The following is a 21,918-nucleotide window of genomic DNA, read 5'->3' as shown; positions in this document are numbered from 1 at the left end:
TGCTTTGGGTGGATTTGTTAAATTTATTATACCATTCACAGTGGGTGGATGTTATACTTTGTTTTAAGCAGTGGGTACAATTATTAAAATGATAGAATAAAAGACCAAGTATTCACCCCTTGTTAAATATCAGGGACATTGATCATCATTAATCATGAATATTAATCATAATATCAACAAAAGCCTCAGCCAAAATTAAATCTCATACAGTATTGATTAGAGATGGCACGATACCACTTTTTTATGTCCGATACCGATACCGATATCATAAATTTGGATATCTGCCGATACCGATATGAATCCGATATAGTGTTTTTTAATCAACAAAACTGTTTTTTAAAATATCTTGCTGCATTTTGCAAGTCTGCAAGTTCATACTCAAGTTTAAAACAACAACTACACTAAAGCTATTCTGTTATACCTGTATACAAAAAAAATATTTCATAGTTCAGCAATACTGATCAATCTAATAAACTTAGACCTACACCATCCTCCCTATTCTGGTATTTTAAAGAGTACTTAGCGTAAATATTAAGCAACCTAACTAATAGGGTTCCAACTCCCAGCAACAACAAAAAGAAATAAATAAAAAATAAGGAACCACCCCTCACGCGCCACCTCATGATGCTTAATCGACGTAATCAACCTTAATTTGATGCAGTGTGAAAAAAAATGCACAGAAATCAATTATTTTTCAAGAAATATTAAATAGATTCAACATCTTTCTTCAACAAAATTGCAGACTGCACAGATGGTACCTTCCCAAAGTAAAAAGTACTATAGCTTACTAGGGTATATATTAGACTTAATAGTCACTATATACAGTAATTGACTTCTATTCATTTTACATCAAATTAAAACTTTGGGTGTCAGATAATTATTTATTAAAAGCTCGACATTTTAAATGAGAATAAGAAAGAAAAGTATGTCTTTGTGCCCCCTTTTCCCTGTTCATGCCCTATCGGCCCCCCTGGCTAAACTTTGCTAGATCCGCCCCTGCACAGTTACCAGCGTCAGCTACGTAGAAAAAGATCCTCGAGTAGAAAGTAATAATAAATAAATTCTAACAACAGCTGATCAAGCTTAAACGTTCTGCTGTTGTTCAGCCGCTGGTTTCCTCTTTCTGGTGCAAAGTGGGCCAAAAACAAACAAGAGACACGGACTCGCGACAGAAAAGCCGATCAGCTGATCATTTAAGCAGTTTCCCGATTGAAGTAGCAGCCGGAGAGCGAGAGGCAGTCGCTTGTTAAGCTTAACGTGGGAATGCTTTACAAACATTCAGAGATGGACTTACACACTTGCTTTACTTCTCTCGGGGATAACTTTGTCGGAGATGAAATGCCGGGTTGCTAGCGAAGCTCCACATGCTATCCAGACCACCGACAGGTCCCGCATGCCACAGCTGCTCTATCACGTGATGCATACTGCTCCGACTGCTAACGTTCTGAGGTGAGTTACGGCGTGTTGCAAGTTTTGTGAGGTGCTTTCGTGATATTTAATGGATCGGATTACATTTTTTATTTTTCTCCGATATCCGATCCAGTAATTTAGGTCAGTATCGGACCGATACCGATACGTAATATCGGATCGGTCCATCTCTAGTATTGATAATAGAAAATATAGATGGTTTAGAGCTGTAAAGCCCACAAAATATTGACAATAGGTAATTATACAGTAAAATAATTTTATTCTTAGTTGCATCATATTGTATGTTACAGGCCATCAAGACTCGTTTTGATGCTGTTCTGGACAGCCAAGAAGGACTTCTCGCAGCGGCCACTTGTCCCAAGTTTAAACTTCGTTGGCTGAGAGATGAGCGTAGGAGAGAGTATGTGAAGGAGCTCCTGATAACAGAGTGTCGTAAAGCTGCTCCTGCAACTGAGAACACTAATGTGTCCCAAATCCCAGCCAGCCCAGCCGAAATGGACTTTTTTGAATTTCAGAATCAGCCCACAGAAAGCTTCTCAGCAGAAAAAGAAATAACTGACTTTTTAAGGTCAGGCTATGAGCTTGAGATTCTGAATCAGTTCCCAAATCTCAAAAAGATGTACATGAAATACAACAGTCCAACTCCATCCAGTGCACCAGTGGAACGGCTGTTCAGTTTAGGTGGATTGGTGCTTTCCCCAAAAAGGAACAGAATGTCTGATAGAAGGTTTGAGAAGCTTCTGCTGATGCGATATAACCACTGTTTCAGTCCAAAAGAAAACAATAAAACATAGGTCTTTTTCAGGGTTGCCACAAACTGAGACTGGATTAACAGCCTGAATGTAGCATGCAATAGCATTTTCTGTTTTTGTAATCTCAATATTATGCCTCTCTGCACTTTACCAACTGTTAAAAGATGTTTTTGTTAATTTTATTTATTTTATTTATTTATTTTTTGCTTTATTTATATGAAAAGATGTGTGTATACACAAAAATAATTTATGTTATATGCTGGAGTATGCAGAAATACAGTTTAAGCCTTTATTTTCTTAAAATATGGTGTAATGTGCAGAAATATGTTCAAATGTTAAACAAATTTATTAAAGTCAAAGACTGTTGAATTTAATTTAATTTTTGTTTGATGCACTGTTTATAAAGTTAAGATTAAAAGTAATAAACAATTTTTAAAAAAGACACTTTTCCATTTGATTCACTTTTATATGATGGATTATGCAGAAAAAATAGCATTGGCCCAAAAGGTCTATTGCTTTATCAAGCATTCAGGTAGTGTATCATGTTTTTTAAAAGTAACTAAGTAACTAAGTAATTAATTACTTTTGAAAACAAGTAATCAGTAAAGTAACGGGATTACTTTTTTTGAGAAGTAATCAGTAATCAGTAACTAATTACTTTTTTCAAGTAACTTGACCAACACTGCTGATGAGGAGGGGCTGGTGCTGAATGCCACTAAGGAAATCACTGCGGACGTGAGAAGATCTGTACACACCACAAAATCCCCACTTTACATAAGTAATGAAAAGGCAGAGATTGTGTAGATTATCTGGTTGTTCACAATACTAAGAATTTTAAATGGTTACTGAATATATCACACATGCAAGGGAAGCACAAGCGAGATTGTTCTACAAGAGGAGATTGACGTGGGCCATAATAGCAGCTAATAAGCAGCTGCTAGAAGCAGATACTTAACACAACCAGGTCACCACCTGTTTAAACCCTTTGTGATCAGGGAAGAGATAACAAACCAAAAACAGACTAAAGGGCAGTTTCTTCCCCAGTGGTCCTGTTACAAACACGCATGCAAATAACTGTTGGGACAAATGCACAATATTGCAATATTTGCATTGATGGAAATACCAAATTCGTGATGTCTTTATTATACTTGCTGCCATAACAATCAACAACGGGGTTTATTATGGTATATTCCTGTTTTTTGTATGTTTTTATTGCAATTTTTATAGTTCTTTTCATTTTTACTATTTTAGTGTATTTTTAAAAAGCTGCCAAAATGTGTAGGTAACTTTCTACAACAAATAAAGATGGATTAATTAATAATGAGAGTCAGCTGGGTAGCTAAATGGCACTCCACTCACTCAAATGCCCCTATGTGGCTTGGTGGTCAGATGACTGCAGGAGAATCATAATTTAAAAAATCCCTTGCGATTGCAGAGTGAACTGCATAGTCTAGTTATTGTTCATGTTTCAGTGAGACTGTGTTTTTGCAATACCTGTGGTCTGGCATAAACTTCCTGTCTTTTACCGGAAATTTAGTTTAGTACCATGTTGAAAAGGAAAGTTTGACAGATAGGTCAGTTGATTGGAATCTCAAAAATACTTAATTTTTTCCATACTTTTGACAGCTTCACAGAAAAAAATCAAATAAAAAAGAAACACTGAAATAAACTAATGATGACAACTAGAGATCACAAGAAGAAACTGAAATCTTAGTAGTTTGATTGTTCCATAGTTTGCATGTTTACACATTTTATTAAAGTACATTTATTCATATAGATTATTGCTTAGAAAAAAAATTAACAACATGATAAAAACATTTTATTGCCTTTCTATTAACCAAATAGCTTTTTTTCCCTTCGAAATACCTAAAAAAAGAGTTTAAAAAACTGTAATAAAAATAAAAATGTATATATGAATTCTGTCAGCTTGTTAATATTATAGCGTGATATCTGTCATCTATTTGCACCCACTCATTCCTACATTCTTAGGTGATTTGTGTTCGCAGAGCTGGCAATACATTCCTATTACAAATAATTAAGTCAAGTGAATTTTGTTTTCTTATCCTTCCCAATTCAAATGCGTAATATTAGCTAAAGTGGCTGCTATAGGACAAACAAATTGTAGTCAGCCAAGACTAAGGCTTATGTTTCTACTACTTTTTTCTAGGGGTGCAACAATACTCGTATCGAGTTCGATACAGGGCTTTCGGTTCAGTATGAATATGTATCGAACAATACAAAATTTTTTATTTATTTTATCAACTTTTCTTCTGACGATGCTGTCTGTGTTGAGCGCTCAGTGGATCTGCGTTCAAATACTCCGCCTAGGCTGCACCGTCGAGTGCAGATCCACTGAGCGCAGCGCAAGCTAGCAAGACAGAACCTAAGCTCGTTGCAACATGGCAACTGCCTCAATGCTACCCGAAATTGAACCGCCCCCACCCTCATTCAGATCTGGCGTTTGGAACTATCTTGGTTTTCATGTGAAGTATGACCCTGATGGTAAGCCCGTCATGGACAAAAGTAAAACAGTATGTCGGACGTGCCACGCAATGCTCAATTGGTGGGAACTAGTGCGTTAGCGCAGTTAGCTCATTAACGTGTTGACACCGTCCAGCCCTACACACGGGGCGATCCGCGGTAAATCAACGGAGATTTGCCGCGTTATGGCGTTAATGTCATTTTAACGAGATTAACGCTGACAGCACAACGATTATGACTGCACATTTACGCCGACATCATCCTAGTGCAAAGACAACTGGAAGCAGACAAAAACAACAAGCTACAGACTTTACCCGAGTCATTTAGACAGCCGTTAGCACATGATTCTCCTTATGGGACCTGATATGTTTAATATGCTGCTGAGAATATACTCCAGAAGAAGCGTATAGTATAGCTTTTATTTTGGAAAGAGCCATTTCTCTGTAATTAACTCTCTTTTCCAAAGATGAGTGATTTCTTGATCAAATTGATTTTTTTTCTTACTTTGTTGTTTCAGCAACATTGAATTTAAAAACTGTACTTTTGAGTTAAAATATATATTTATAATTTTAATGAATGACAAATTAAAAAGGCATGAACATTTTTTGTACCGAAAAAATTTCAAACCGTGACACCAACCGAACCGTGAATTTTGTGTATCGTTGCACCCCTACTTTTTCCCCCTGTCTGTGGCATCCTGTCAGGCCACTGTTTACCTCAGCTGTCAATGCAAAGTGAAAAGCATGCCCCTGTATTTACTGTAGAAGAGGCTGTAAAACTTTGTGAAAGGACTCTGACACTGGTCAATGAGTCAGAGAAGCTCACTTCTGACTGATATTAAGCTTAATATTAACAGTTCTGGGGCGACCGTGGCTCAGGGGATTGGGAAGCGCATCTTCCCCAGGCTCTCTGTCCTGGTCGTTGTGTCCTTGGGCAAGACACTTTTCCATATGTTACAGTCCTGACATTTTATTTAGATTTTCAGGGCATTGTCTCTTTCCTTTACCTTTTTGTTTCTTTGGTAACGGGGACCCCCTTATGCTTCATATCTTGAGCCTAAAGGTGCAGGCCCAAATTTAAATATCATAGCACACTAACACCGATGACTTCTCCTTGCCTCCATCTTTGACGTACTACATATGAGGCCAGTCAAACACATAAAACGCTATGAGTTGGAATGTCCTTCCCAGCTACTATATTCAAATATGGCGGGGAACGTGGCAGCTTCCACAAACCTCAAATCTGGTCCTATGTATTTTGGCACCATTGTATTTATGTGTACAGTATACTTTTTTCAATTTAAGAACTTCATAAATTACTGACTCTACCCTTAAACTTGTTACTGTTTGACATTTTTACTAACGTATTGAATTGCACGGTTGAATTTTGAATAAAGAGAAAAAAAACCATCCAACCAAAAAGGTTGGATGGTATTGCTAAGCAAAGTTATAGGGGCTTTGAGTTCATTGTTCTAAAGCTGCGACAGAGTAGAAGTTATTCTTCATCATAACTTCATACACACAATCATTTGATTCTTCCGGGGAACTGCTGGATAATCGCCTGCAGCTACTCCTTTGTTTCACCTGTCAATAGTAAAACAACAGTGTAAAGATTGTGTATTGTAACAGTAACAGATGTTTTCCACAGTGACCGTAAGAAGCTAAAGCATTTGAAGAGACTGCCAACAGTGAAAGTGTGAACACAGAAGATTCGTTTCCAAGAAGCAGCAGGCCTACCATAGCAGCACTTCAAAATGGAACCAGCTCATTTAGTGGTTTAGATCTAATCAGCATGTCAGTGAAAGAAAGCTTAGAGCAGTCATATCACAATATCTGCAGACAGTAAAGGTAACCACTGTTGCATAGATAGATAAGTTAGCCATAAGTAGAGAGGATTGAACTCACCTTCTGCATAATCAACAGAATGAAAATAATGATTAACAGTGTGCTGATCACACAGATACAGATGATCAACAGCATGACTAGAAATCTGTCCTCCACAGTGGTGGGGATCTGGGGCTCTTGGCTGGGACATGGTGCCAATCCTTTGAGAAATACAGAAAACAAGAGTTACAGCAGGTGTGCTGCTTCATGCACCTGCACAAGAAATTACTTGTATGTATGATATAGAGAAAAACATCAGTAAATGTACTAAAGGACTATATATGCCACCTGTGAGGTTCCCTTTTGAAATCATTTTACAAACTGGAAAAAGTAAAACAATGGAAAATTAAATATATACATAATTAAGTTTCAGTGATGCTGCTTTTCTCATATATTTCTGTAATTTATAACATATTCATCAAAGATAGAAGCAGATGGGGGCCAAAAAGTAAGGGTCAGATCTTGAATCTCTAATTAGCCAGTGCATGCAGTCCACTGTGCTAGGCTGATACTACAAGCACGTGAGCTGCAGGACGAGGTCGCAGAATCTTTAACGAGGAAAAAACAGAAACTCACCTCTCACGAAAACTGTGTAGACATTGCAATTGACACTTTTGTCAGCTGATTCTTTGTAGACACAAGTGTAGACACCAGAATCATCCACGGTCAAGTTGCTGATGGTGATGTTATGGTTCATGGGAGCGCCGTTTGACTCAATCCTGCCTTCGTATCGTGGTCGCTCTATGATTTTGCTGTTGGCATAGTTACCATAGAAATACACCTCTTTCTGTTCAATAAAGTTATGATACAGATACATCCCAGCATATCCATCATTGTTTTGGGGGCATCCTTCTGATGAACACTTCAAGGTGATGCTCTCACCAGGCTCTCTGATGATTATAGTGCTCTCTGTTATAAAAGAGGCAAAATGTCTGATTACAGGGTGTAAAATATAACATAAGACATTTAAGTGGTTACAGATACATATCAGTGATAAATGATACAAAAATTTCTACAGGTACAGGTAAAAAAAAAAAAAAGTTTATTTTTAAAAAAATTCTCTCACCTAGTCTTGTTCCAAGTAGACTTGAAACTTTTAAATATTTTAAAAGGAAAAAAATGGACATACCTGAATGAGAATAACAACAAATCAATAATATGATCCAGCACAGTGGCATCATCTTTGCAGCAGTGACAGCATATACTGACTTTGTTTGCCACACACTGTATTGTACATAAACAAAGACAAGAGAGCTAGTAGGCGGTTTTTCCCTGTACGGTTTGACTGATGATGTGTGCATCCTGTGAGGTAAAATCTTTACATTCAGTCATTTCCTGATTGAAATCATGAAAAGACCTTTGAATTGTTAGCTGAAGATGGTACAAACATATACATGTTTACCTGTTCAGGTGGCACATCATAATAGAGGAAGGTGAAACTTGTGTCAATAAGATCAACTGTCTTCACTTTAATCCTTAGATTTCTTACTGTGGCAATTAATTTGTCTGCCAATCAGAAGGCCACAGGATTGTGACATTTCTTTCTTGCTTATTACCATGCAGTATTACAGTTTTGTTATATGTGTGGAAAAGTATGATGTTCAAATGTAAGCTGGAGTCTGGAAAACAAACTCAAAGAACTCAATACTGTACTTATGCAAGTAAAGATTCAAGACTTAGAGACTTCAGTCTTGTCAAAAAAGTGACATCTGGCGGCCGAGGCAAGTCAAGGCACCTGAAACCCTGACACGACGTACAGTTTCAATCTCATGTCACCAGGATTTCATTTCTAAAACGACTGTGTTCATTTCATGTTACTAATGTTGTTGCTCATTTATACTAACTAATGAATACATCATCAAACGTCTCTGAAACTGATGGTAATAATAAAATTATAAAAAGGCATCAATAAATTGACTGATTCACCAAGAACACTTTTAACACATTCCTGACTAAAATGAACACAAATATGTCAGAACACAAAGAGTAAAATCTCTGTGCGGGCTCATTTCAAATTTCCAGAATGTATAAAGTATTTAAAACACAAAAAAGAATCAGATAAAGTTCTTGCTACAGCTTTACAAATGATGATCACATCGTCAGTTCACTCCTCTGGTTCACCAGCAGATATTTGGGAACCTCATCAGTAGCCACACCACTAACCTTTTCAGCTTTTTCCTACTGATCATTAATTCAGCAGTAGCTCTTAATTTAGCAGTAATATATTACATGTCCAGCTCATTCCAGCCATAAGGCAGACTTTTCTTTAACTGTTTGCAGACAACAGCTGTTCTTCTGTAGCTTCTTCTTCGTTTCACCTGTTGGAAGTAAAAACGCTGCAGTGACTGACTTTACATTAAGTATTGAAAATTGTTCAAAAATAATTTTTGGACTGAATTCTGAGCGAATTTAAAACACTTTTGAATCAGTACAGCTTTGAGAAAATGGGTTACCAACTGGAAACATTTATACAGTAAATAAGTCCAGATTTCTTAAAATAAAATTAGACTTCAGATGGGAAAGGGATAATGTTAAATTATCAATAATTTTGAGTTATGTATCAAAGAAACACTTTTTTAAAATCTTGAAATAACAATGAGAGAAATGTGGATACACTACAGTGTTTTTTAAGGAACCAGCAGCATCTCCACAGCTGCACTTCATGATAAAAAGCTCAGAGTGGTTTTTAAAAGTAATCAGTGTGTCAGGGCCATGAGGTTCATCATGTTTACAGCAGTTATATGTGGTTTTGGTAAGACTGATAAATGCAGATAAATAAATAACATGTCATAACTTGCAGAGCTAGGGTATTTTAACTTAGGTATAAAACCATAAGTCAAGAGGACTAAATAACTCACACTCAGTAGGATGAGGATGACGGGCAACAGCAGGCTTATGACATAGGAGCTGATGATCAGGACCTGTGGGAACTACAGGAAAACAAGAGTTACACCACACATGCACCATACAGTTTGTCATAATGAGAACAGGTTTGCACATCTTTAATAATGAATAAAAAGAAATGTACATTTTAAATAAAATTCTCTTTTTGTGATACAGACACAGAGCTGGATGCCCTTCACCTTCACAGCTGCATTAATGCTTTGTGGCACAGATTCAACAAGGAACTGGAAATATTCCTCAGAGATTTTGGTCCATATTAGAGCCTTCCATTAGAATATTTTTTAAACCCACTCCCACTGTCTTAATAAAATGTTTCTCGACACACGTTGATCTATTTTTTGGTTCCTGCTCAGCCCCGTGGCTGTGTCCTGTGAGATTTGTGTTTTGTCCCAATGCAAGGCTCTGGTCTATACTGACATGTTAGCATCACATGGTTGCTGCAGACGTGCCAGTCATACATCCATGATGTGAATCTCCCATTCCACCACACCCAAAGGTGCTGTGTTGGGTTGAGGTCTAGTTACTATTAAGTACAGTGAACTCAGTGTCATGTGAAGAAGTCAGTTTTAGATGATTTGAGCTTCATGACGTGGTGTGTTATCTCACTGCTCACAAAGTAATGGACACGATGAACAGCAAAACATGTAGGCTGTTAGGTTTCAACAATGTTCAGGTGGTACTAAAAAATATTCCCCACACCATTACACCACCAACATTAGAAGTGTTGATACAAGACAGTATGTTGGTTGTAACCAGGGTATCCTGCTGCTCACTGGACAGTTTCTCTTTTTCAGACCATCCTTTGTTAACCCTACAGATAGCTGTGGTTCAGCCTATTCTGAAATAGTCTAATAAGGTCGTCTGGCATCAACAACCATGTCAAGTTCAAAGTCGCTTAAACCATCCTTCATCCCTATTCTGGTGCTCAGTTTAGATCTCAACAGGATCTAAATAAACTGAGTTTATTCCATGTAATTCGCTGATTAGATGTGTTAACAAGCAGTTAAATATTTATTTATACATTTATTGGCTGTCTGTTACTCTGTTGTTCTTTCTTAGATTTTTCTGTATTTTCTTGCTTTAACTCAATGTGAAAGCTCAGTTTGTTGTAAAGATAACACTTATCTCTCAACTACACGTTTCAATGGAAATTTTAACTCTTAAACGCTGCATTTCTGTTCTGAGTTACCGGATGAGACTGTGGAGTTTTGAGAATATAAAAGAAAAACATACCTCTCACAAAAACTGTGTAGACTTTGCACTCAACACTCTTGTCGACTGATATTTTGTAGACGCAGGTGTAGACATCAGAATCATCCACAGTCAAGCTGCTGATGGTGATGCTTGGTTCATGAGAGCTCCATTTGACTCAATCCTGCCTTTGTATCTCGATCGCACAATAACTTTGCTGTGCGATCATTCTGTTCAGTAAACCTATGATACAGATACATCCCAACATATCGACCATTGTTTTGGGGCATTCTTCTGAGGAACACTTTAAAGTGATGCTCTCACCAGGCTCTGTGATGATTATAGTGCCTTCTGTTATAAAAGAGGCAAAATTACAGGGTGTAAAATATGACATAAAACAGAGCCATTCGCACTAGCAGTGACTAAACATCCTTATTTCTTTTTAGAATCTGTCAAGGGTACATATAGTAATACAGTAACAAGGCAAAATTTAAAAAGAAAATCCTCTAGTCTTGTTCCAAGCAGACTTAAAATCAAAACCTTTAAATATTTGGAGAAATAAGGAAAATAAATGGACATACCTGAATATGCGTCATAACAAATCAATAATAAGGTCAAACACAGCATCATCTTTGCAGCAGTGACAGCATATGATGCTGTCACGGTTTTATTCAGCGGGAGACCTCGGTGCGAACTGTGAGGAGGCGCTATCTAACCTCTGAAGTGGCTGCAAATTTTACCAGGGTTTTAGACGAATGCCCCCCTGTGATTTTACCTGCATCCTGCGATTTGATTTTTAGTTATTTCAACAGCAAACTGAAGAAAAGCCTTGACTCCGTTGCTCCACTCACCACCAAAAAGATTAACATAAAACATGCATCACCCTGGAGAAACGAAGAAGTCAAAAAACTCAAAAGAAATTGCAGGGCAGCAGAAAGGAGATGGAGGAAAAATAAAAATACTATCAACCATCAAATATTTTGCGAGCAACTTAAAGTGTACAATAATACATTAAGGAAGTCAAGAAATTCATACTTCGCCAAAATAATCAGTATTAACAAAAATAATCCCAAGGTCCTCTTTTCCACCATAGATCATTTATTTAACCCTGATTTTAACAGCTCCCAAAGAACCCCCACAGACTCGCTCTGTGAGCAGTTTGCAGACCACTTCAGGGGAAAGATCAGCGCCATCAGATCTGATATTTTATCTAATCGTGATATGATTTTAAATACATCTGAGGGCTCGATTGTACCTGAGGAGACACTGGACAGCTTTGTCCTGGTTAATGCTGAGAACCTTCAGAAAGTTTTCTCTACAGTGAGACCCACCACATGTCTTTTAGATCCAATCCCTTCTTCACTCTTTAAAACACTTTATGGATTTTTTGAGGCTGAGCTTTTATACATGATGAATTGCTCTCTTCAGTTGGGTGTCTTCCCTGCTGCCTTTAAAACGGCGGTGGTGAGGCCCCTTCTGAAGAAGAGCAATTTGGATTGTAATGATTTTAATAACTACAGACCTGTATCCAACTTACCATTTTTAAGTAAAGTCTTAGAAAAACTTGTTTTTACTCAGATTACTGATTTTCTCAATGATAGACAGATCCTGGAGATATTCCAGTCTGGATTTAGGGTGAACCACAGCACAGAGACTGCTCTCCTAAAGGTTTTAAATGATCTTAGATGTAACTGGGACTCCCAAAAGCTCTCAGTCCTGGTGCTACTGGATCTAAGCGCAGCCTTTGATACAGTAGACCACGCTATTCTTTTAAACAGACTGAAACACATGGTGGGCCTCTCTGGTGCTGTACACAGCTGGTTCACTTCCTATCTCTCTGACAGAACTTTTATGGTGAGTATGGATACATGCTCCTCTAAGATCCATAAAATGACATGTGGTGTGCCTCAAGGGTCGGTTCTAGGCCCTGTACTTTTTAATTTGTATATGCTCCCTCTCGGCGGTGTCATCAGGAGGCATGGAGTGAACTTCCACAGTTACGCTGATGACACGCAGCTGTACATCTCCGTGTCTCCTGATGACACCAGACAAATGGATGCCCTCTTTAACTGTATCTTGGATATAAGATCTTGGATGGCAGAAAACTTTTTACAACTTAACCAGGACAAAACTGAAGTTTTAATTGTCGGTCCTGAGGCTCAGAGAGAGAAACTCTTGTCTAAATTAGAGGCATTTTCACTATGTCCTTCGCTACAAGTGAAAAACCTGGGTGTTATTTTTGACTCTGAGCTTGGTTTTATCCCACATATTAAACATGTAACTAAAATTGGATTTTATCATCTAAAAAATATAGCCAGAGTCCGCCCTATTCTCTCTCGGGCCAACACGGAGATGCTGATGCATGCTTTTATTACCAGTCGCATTGATTACTGTAATGCCCTGCTCTCTGGTCTTCCTAAGAAGAATATTTCAACTTTACAACTCTTGCAAAACTCGGCAGCTCGTGTGCTGACGAAGACCAGAGGGCGGGCCCACATTACACCGGTTTTAGAATCGCTGCACTGGCTCCCCGTGTGTTTCAGGATCGATTTTAAAGTTCTTTTATTGGTTTTTAAATGTCTTAATGGTCTTGGGCCTTCTTATCTCTCAGATCTGCTTTTACCATACGAACCCTCGCGGACCCTGAGGTCCTCTGGTACTGGCCTTTTGATTGTCCCTAAAGTCAGGACACATACTCACGGAGAGGCAGCGTTTCAGTGGTATGGTCCTCGTCTGTGGAACAGCCTGCCGGAGGAGCTCAGGGCCGCAGAGAACGTACATGTTTTTAAGAACAGGCTCAAGACCCACCTTTTTAATTTAGCTTTTACTTAGCGTTTATTTATTTTATGCTTATTTATTCTATCCTGTTATTCTATTATTAATTTAGGATTCACCTAATATTTGTTTGATTTTATTCTTATTCATTTTTTAATCTTCTTACTCTATTTATATTTATATTTATATTGTATCCTGTTCTTATTTATTTTATCATTTTACCCTATATATATTGTATTGCGTCATATCTCCAGTGTTTCCTCGGAGGGCGCTCTCTGCACCGGGGCTGTTATTGACCGTGGCTGCTGGGTCTCTGGGGTCCTCTCAGCCTGGCTGGGGGGCTCCTTTGCCTCCCTCCTGTTGTGTGCCCAGCCTGGAGGCTGCGGTCTGTGACCGGCTCCCGGTGCAGACGGCTCCCTGTTATAGTGTTTCCTCACTTGGCTCATGCGAGCCCAGCCCAATTTTTACTCTTTAAGTGTGCGCGTGTGTGTATGTGTGTGTGGGTGGGGGGATATATGTGTATTGAGAGTGTGGGGAGTGAGTTGGAGGGTGGGGTGGGCTGCTTTTAACTATGTAAAGCACTTTGTGCTACATTTTCTCTGTATGAAAAGTGCTTTATAAATAAAGATTGATTGATTGATTGATTGATTAATTAGTTTCTCACACTCTGTATATACACACACAGAAGAGACAGCAAGCAGTGTTTCCTGTATGTTTGATGTAGACTGAAGATGTGTGCATCCTGTCAGATAAAGCCATTACATTCAGTCAGTTACTGATTTAGATTACAACACGTAAAGACTGATATGGCTCAATGAAAACGCATGAAGAACAAGTGGGTGAACAAGTGAATAACACCTTCAAAATAAAATAACTCAAATTTGTCAAACATTAAAAAACAAAAACAAAAATATTGTATTCCACAGACCTATACACACAGACGAGTAAGATTACTGTAGCTAAGGAAAAGCTAAATTGATGCCCCGTACTTTGTTGACACACCTGTTCAGGTGGCCTGTCACAACAGAACAAGGTGGAACTGACATCAGAAAGAACAGCTGCCCTCCAATGAATGCTCTCATTGTTTACTATGATGGTGAATGGATCTAAGCCATATTTGTTGGCCAGTCTGAAAGGCGCAGGTACCTGAAATGTTTGTTCCCTTATCTTCATCCTGAATTTACTTTTTGCAACAAAATGTGATGTTCAAATGCAAGCTGCAGTCTGGACAACAAGTTCAAAGAATAAAGGATATACTTAACAAGAAGAAGAGAAATAATATCCCCATAACTGAATAATAAGCAGGAATCCACCTTTCTTTTCTTTTTTCTTTTTTTTCTTTTTTTTGCTCACAAACCTCCTTTTTTTGGTTTATTTATGATGAGAAAAACACCCAGAACATCTATATGTTATCCTATTGAAGTTACTTTACAGGTCATCTGTTTGATATAGGAAACATCCATAATAATGGCACAATATTACAAATCTTCACCTGAAATTGAGCAGAAAAAAAACAAACTTGTCCTGACAGCTGTGAGGAAGTTCAAATCTCAACTTGATGAAAGCTCTTGTGCAACAAACGGCTGTAAATACACAACTTTGTGGGACAGTTTGTTGCATGGTTATAAATCTGTGCAGCTCTGACATTTTTATTGCACTCACAGAGATCTTGTGTCCATATGCAGATTTCTGATGTCATAAGGTATTTAGGATTATCAGAAGAATAAATGATGACATGTTTTAGTCTAATTTAGTTTAAGTTGACATTTGGTTCACGTGTGTTTATTAAGAAAACGAGCAAAAACACTGACTGTTTTTGACCATTCACAAGAAAATTGGACATGACAGCAGCTATGAGGAGGTGAAAACAAGGTCTAATGGAAGCAAATATATCTGTGGGAAGAGATCAGGAGGTAATAACATCTATATTGAGTTAACTGAGTTTACATGTTGTAGACGGAGCTTCAGTCATGTCAGTGTGTGAAAGGGAAACAGATCCGTAAAGGTCTGTTTCATATTAAGGGGCTTTTTTCTGGATACAGTCACAAATGGAACCAGTAGCTGTTCGTGTAACAGTGCATGTTATTTTTTACACAACAAATCCTGCCTGTCCTGGTTATTCTTGTTTTTAATCTATTTTTATTAAAGTAAAGTGAAAAAAATCCTCAAATATGTACAAACAATAATACATTTTGTCCACAAGCTAATATTTTGTACACCACATGCATGTAAGTTACTAACCTTTATAAGTAAGGCTGTCCCATATATTGTTTTGTAATTGAGATTAATATATTTCATAAAAGCATAATAAATTATTTTTTACATTATAAATCCTTCTTTTTACTCTTTTGATTTGATTTGATTTGCTAACAGCAAGAATAATCTGCAATCTTTTAGCATGTCGACAGTTATTGGGAAAATCCCATGCTGTTACAGTTGAGAAGTTAAAAATGCAGCATCTGCAAGATCAGCTCAGTGGAACTTAATTAGTAGCATTTAATAGCAACACACAAAGTCTTACACACACATACACAAAGACACAACAACTTGCCACCATCCCAGAAATTCAAGGGATTTAATTTTTCTTTAAAACCTTGACCGACAACATAAAAGTAGAAGTAAGAAGATACATCTATACATATCAGATACTGCTTCAGCAAAGGGCATCAAGACAAACAAAGCGGTTCCAACTCCCACATCTTCCTGTGGTTTGAATATGCCCCACTGCTTGATGTTATTATGCACACACAGACCTCAGAGCAAAAGGTTAGTATACTGGGGCTTAAATTATTCTCTGCCTGTACTCTCTGAATGTGTGCAGTTGCTTTAACAAACACATGAAGTTTATACCACAGATTCTCTGCCGAGGTTCTAGGAACAGGCAGAACTCAAATGCAGGACTCAAATGTGGACTCCGGGTCAGAGTTCAATGCATTTACAGTGAATTTTCAATAACATCCAAATGAAAAACAGTGACAGTCCCAGTCTCCTTTTAGACTCTCCACAGTATCCAAAAAAATTCAAATCCAAATGCTCACTTCAAGACAAGAGGCTGCTCACAACTACGTGTCCATGGGTTTTAAGGTTTCAGGCAAACCCCTGCACCGCAAAAGCAGGTAAGAAACTCTTTCACAGGCAAGGGAACAACATTCACAGTGTCAAAGAGCTGGGAAACACTAGTGCAATGATCCAGTGAAGACTGACGCTCAGCCATTTCCTCAGCATCCTGAGCCATGATTTCCATCTCAGAATGATCTGTTTTTTTGTTGTTTTTTTGTTTTAAAATCCTGTCATGTCTGACAGCTTTTGCAATCAGAGTTATGATCTGAATGCACTGTTGTGCCATCATATTTTGTTTTTACAAGGGGAGCTCTATAAGTTTTCTACAGGCTCCTCTTGTGTGTGTTTCTTTTATCTGTTTATTTATGAATTTTTATTACTGTTAATTCAATTATGACATTATAGTTGTAGTATGACAATTTTTTAAAAAGGGAGGGGGAGAAAATATGAGAATTTATAAGCATTTGTAACACAAAAACATAAATACGAATACATGAATCAGCAACTGAACAACATTTACAGAAGCTGAAAGTCAGATCAGACCAAAATCTAAGTCTTTGAATGCCATAATACACACCAGGTTTGTAGGTCAATAGGCACTGCATATCACCCCAAAAATACTACACCAAGAGTGAGGTTTGAGGTGGGATTATCACAGTGTGGGGCTGTTTTCCAGGATGACGACACTGGCACACTTCATATAATTAAAGGAAGAATGAATGGAAAAATGTACCGAGACATTCTTGATAACAATCTGCTGCCATCAACCAGGATGACGAAGATGAAATGAGGGTGGATGTTTCAGCAAAACAATGATGAGAAACACACAGCCAAGGAAACTCTCAGGTGGTTTCAGAAAAAGAAAATAAAGTTTGCTAGAATAGCCGAGCCAATCACCTGACCTGAATCCAGCTGAAAATGTAAAGAACTAAAGCTCAGAGGGCCCACAAAACTTTTGTGTGGACAAATGAACCACAATCAAACCAGAGCAATGCGTGGTTCTCCATACAGCCAACAAGGTTTTTGTATGAAATGTTAAATACATTTCATTAAGCATTTTCAATACTTTTTCTCTGTGATTTCTCATTATTGCACATTAGTGGTTTGATTTCTTATTTTGTGGATTGTATGGATTGTTACTGAAACCTAGTGAGACTTTCACATCAATAGCACCTTTAGAAATATATATTTACTTGGAAAAAAGCATTTTTTTTATTGTACATTTATTTGTTTTATACACCTTTTTATGGTAAATAAAAATAATTGTCTGTAATAATATATCGTGCAAAATCTGCAGTTAGTCATGTAAACCATTTACCCATCTGCTCCTGCCCGTCTTCTTAGTTGGTTTCTGCTCACATCTCATCCATCCCTCCCCCACAAACCTCAAAAATGTTTGCCCTATATTGCAGTAAAGAAGCCAGAAACACTCACCAATTGCATTCATGTTGGAATTGAACAAATCAGTAAGCTTTATTGTGCAAATGTTGTGCTCCACAGTAATATAAATTCTATAGATAAAGTAATAAATAGCTTTGGTGATCAGTTTGCATACTTCCTGTGGGACAGTCACTGTGCCTCCTGCATGGCTTTCATTCATTTCTGAGAGTTTAATAACTTTTAAACTTTAATTTTTAATGAGACTTTATGGAGCATGATTGATATGGTCCATGAGTCCAGGCAAACCATTAACCATTATTAACAAAATCAATAAGACACAATCAGATTCCTAAATTCTATTGTTAACCACAATAATTATACTGTAATTCTAAGAAAACTCATAAGGACTTTAAGATTGCTGCGGTGAAGTTGCCAAAGTGTAGAGGCTGTTCTTGGTCATAACTTCATACACATAATCATCTGGTTCTTGCTGCGAACTCCTGGATAATCTTCTGCAGCTCTTCCTTTGTTTCACCTGTCGGTAGTATGTATGTCAAAGGGGAAAGTAAGTCATAATGTTATTAATAATTCATCTGTTATATAACCTGCGCCAAAGTGTGAATAGTTTATAGTCTTCCAAGAAGCAACAGAACAAGGAGTATATATAAAGTGGTGGTTTTAGATGTTATCAGTCTCTCAGCACAACAACATCTATCACGGTCACAGCAGTTACATCAAAGTGTTGTGAAACTCTACAGACAGAAAGGCAGTGTGTCATAGCTTGCAGAACTGGAATAGATTATCTTGCATACTGTAAAAACATTTTAACTCCTTGAGACTCTGTGTTCTCTCATGGGGACATTACTTTTGTGACTTTTTTGCACCTTAAACTCTTTTCTGATGCAGTAAAAATAAACTCACTGTCCCCATATAAGGGCATGTTCTTGTTTTTTAAAATACAATATAGGACAGCTATGTAATCAAGTCAACTCACCCTGTGGACTATCAGTAGGATAAAGATTATGATTAACAGCACGCTAAGGTACGTGCAGGTAATGACAACTAACACCGAGGTGGGAAGGTCATCTTGTCCCAGGCATGGTGCCACTTCTGTGAGAATAAAGGAAAACAAATGTGTTGTTGTCTTGCAGCTGCACAAAAGATTTGCTATAATTATTACATTCGTGGAATTTCTTTAGCTTGCAGACCACTCACTAAGAGTAAATTTGCAATTCCTGATAAACCTAAAGGAGAGAGCATATAAACTAAAACTCCCTTGTATGTATCACATAGACAAGAAGAGATGTAAATGTACTTGTGTATGATGTTTCAGTTCATTTAAAATTTTGTAGAAAATTAACTATATCAAAAGCAAACAACTGTATTTTACATAAGTCAAAGAGCTAAATCTAGCCACTGTTGTGTTAATATAGTGATTAGGCTTTTTAATAAACAGTGTTTATATATAGTGCTACCTCTGCCAAAAACCAAAAGACCCATTTAGCTGTAACATCATGACTGTATAGGTAAAAAAACAAAAACAAGTAGATTAATTAAATTGTTGCTTTTTCATACATGTTTCTGCATTTTCTCAAAAAGTCAAAAGGTAAGGGTTATCTATTAAATATGTAACAGGTACAGGGTATGCACTGCACTGCACTTGGCCAACTCTTTTGTGAGTCACTGGACAAGATTGTGGCGTTTTTAACAAGAAGAAAACACACGTATGAAAACGGTGTAGACGCTGCACGACTCTATGGTCAAATGATTTTTTGTAGACACAAGTGAAGACACCAGAATGATCCACAGTCAGACTGGTTATTGTGATGCTATGGTTCATAGAGGTTCCTTCAGTCTCAATCTTGCCTTCATATCTTGCCACTGATATGATTGCTATAAAAATACACCTCATTCTGTTCTCATATATTTCTGTAATTTATCATATATTCATCAAGATAGAAGCAGATTTGGGGCCAAAAAGTAAGGGTCAGATCTTGACTCTCTAAATACTGCATGCAGTCCACTGTCCTTGGCTGATTCTACAGGCTTGTGAGCTGCAGAACAAGGTCGCAGAATCTTTAACGAGGAAAAAACAGAAACTCACCTCTCACGAAAACTGTGTAGACATTGCAGTTGACACCTTTGTCAGCGGATTCTTTGTAGACACAAGTGTAGACACCAGAATCATCCACGGTCAAGTTGCTGATGGTGATGTTGTGGTTCATGGGAGCGCCGTTTGACTCAATCCTGCCTTCGTATCGTGGTCGCTCCATGATTTTGCTGTTGGCATAGTTACCATAGAAATACACCTCTTTCTGTTCAATAAAGTTATGATACAGATACATCCCAGCATATCCATCATTGTTTTGGGGGCATCCTTCTGATGAGCACTTCAAAGTGATGCTCTCACCAGGCTCTCTGATGATTATAGTGCTCTCTGTTATAGAAGAGGCAACATGTTTGATTAGATGATGGACAAATACAGAATAAAACAGAGACATCTGCACTAGAGACGCACAGCAAACATCAACGTGACGTAAATCACTCATTGAAGCTATCCTTCTAAATTAGTTATGTAAATATTGTTGCAAGCAGATTTCAGCTGCATTAAAACAATAAAATATTTTAAGAAAATGATGTGGACGTACCTGAACTGGAACAAAACCCGATCAATAACATGGCCCAGTAGAGTCGTGTCATCTTTGCAGAAGTGACAGCGTAAACTGACTTTTTTTTTCTCATACTCTGTGTAGACACAAAAAGAGGTCACACACCAATGGTTTCCTGCCTGTTTGATGTGGAGTGACGATGTGCGACATCCTGTGACAAAAGAAACTCTTTACTATTATGATGATACTGATACAATGATAATACTGACTTGGACAGTGACATTAGCTCTAGCTTTTAAAGACTAATACAAAAATAAAAATGTATACATGAGAAAAAAAAGATTGTACGGAAGTGTGAATAACTTCTTTAAATGAAATGACCCACACGTTTCAGACATCAAAAAGAGCCCCACCGGTCAGATCTTTAGCAGTAGTTTTAATTGGCATTATTACTATGCACAAAGAAAATTTAGCTTGGTTATACTTCATGGAACTTAACACATGAATAAGTGAAAATCACTGCAATAAATAAAAAAAGGTAAATTCCTGTGACTATTGAATGTCTCGTGTACAGTTCAAGTTGTTCTGACGGTGGAAATCCAATAAAGAAAGTATCAACTCCTGCACTTTACCAACAAAGACAAATGAACATACCTGCTTTGAAAAATGTTTCTTCCAAAAAAATAATTGCATTCAGTCACATTACGTTATATAGATTATAGAGTACAACTAAAACATGTGCCTGACGAAGGCAACAGACTGAAACACATTGCTTAAGTAATAATACTTCCACCTCTTTAAACACCAATACTAAACAACTGTTTAAAGTGATATGACTCATGGACACATGGAAATCTGACTGGATGTGCAAAAAAAAGGTTTCAATGAATAAAAAGATACTCGTCATGGTCCTGGGCCTCTGATCTGCACTGAAAAAAGGGATTGGCCATCTCTTGGATTTATGTAAGCATATTTAACACAATTGCCTCATGCTTTAAAGTTAAGTGTAACTATATAGTGTAGAAATTACATGATATGCAGAGAGGGTAGATTAAATTTTCCATATCATGTTCGAGTGAAGTAAGTCAATAATATAGCAATGTTAAATGAGGATTTCAGTCTTGCGCGCTTTGGATTGTGGTTTGAGGAAGGCATCCATCTCAGTTGAGCAGCTGTGGTCGCAATTAAAGTCAAGACACTCAAAAAGATGCCCTGGAAAAGAGTAGAATTCTTGGAACAGAGTTTAATACACTGAATCATATGAACAGCAGGAAAAATACATACAGACATTTAGCAAGAGAATTACATAGCAGAAAGCAAGCAAAGCAAAACCCCGGGGTGTACAGCCTTAAGCACAGACAGTAGAGCAACACAGAGACGGACAGAGAGAAACAGCAGAGGGGGAAAAAGTGCTGGGGGTGTCCTCTGGTCCACTTATAGGGCTTTGGGCGTGAT

At 37.6% G+C, this 21,918-nt stretch overlaps 1 protein-coding gene and 1 long non-coding RNA gene across 2 annotated transcripts; both read right to left on the bottom strand.

The window, feature by feature from the left end:
• Positions 1-439: 439 nt before the first annotated feature.
• Positions 440-7,910, bottom strand: LOC145429414 (uncharacterized). Its single transcript, XR_013909646.1, has 2 exons — positions 7,121-7,910; positions 440-6,705 (listed from the first exon to the last, which is right to left on the bottom strand). It is a non-coding gene; the product is annotated as an uncharacterized LOC145429414 (long non-coding RNA).
• Positions 7,911-17,911: 10,001 nt separating this feature from the next.
• LOC113023259 (uncharacterized) lies at positions 17,912-20,658 on the bottom strand. The gene is made up of 4 exons (XM_026169284.2): positions 20,503-20,658; positions 19,959-20,291; positions 18,849-18,964; positions 17,912-18,389 (listed from the first exon to the last, which is right to left on the bottom strand). Exons 1-4 carry the CDS (start codon positions 20,594-20,596, stop codon positions 18,264-18,266), a joined length of 669 nt encoding a protein of 222 aa, XP_026025069.2. The 5' UTR covers positions 20,597-20,658; the 3' UTR covers positions 17,912-18,263.
• Positions 20,659-21,918: the final 1,260 nt, after the last annotated feature.

Source organism: Astatotilapia calliptera, chromosome 6 (assembly GCF_964374335.1).
Source record: "Astatotilapia calliptera chromosome 6, fAstCal68.1, whole genome shotgun sequence".
NCBI lineage: Eukaryota > Metazoa > Chordata > Actinopteri > Cichliformes > Cichlidae > Astatotilapia > Astatotilapia calliptera.
This window is presented reverse-complemented; position numbering and strand designations above follow the sequence as displayed.

What these genes read in the sequence shown, in the direction of transcription:
- LOC113023259 (XM_026169284.2), bottom strand. Translation starts at nt 20,596, where the DNA reads ATGAGAAAAAAAAAGTCAGTTTACGCTGTCACTTCTGCAAAGATGACA. An exon ending in CTACACAGTTTTCGTGAGAG is followed by an intron (nt 18,965 to 19,958) that starts GTGAGTTTCTGT and finishes TTATTCTCACAG; the next exon opens with AAGTGGCACCATGCCTGGGA. An exon ending in TCCTACTGATAGTCCACAGG is followed by an intron (nt 18,390 to 18,848) that starts GTGAGTTGACTT and finishes TACTACCGACAG; the next exon opens with GTGAAACAAAGGAAGAGCTG.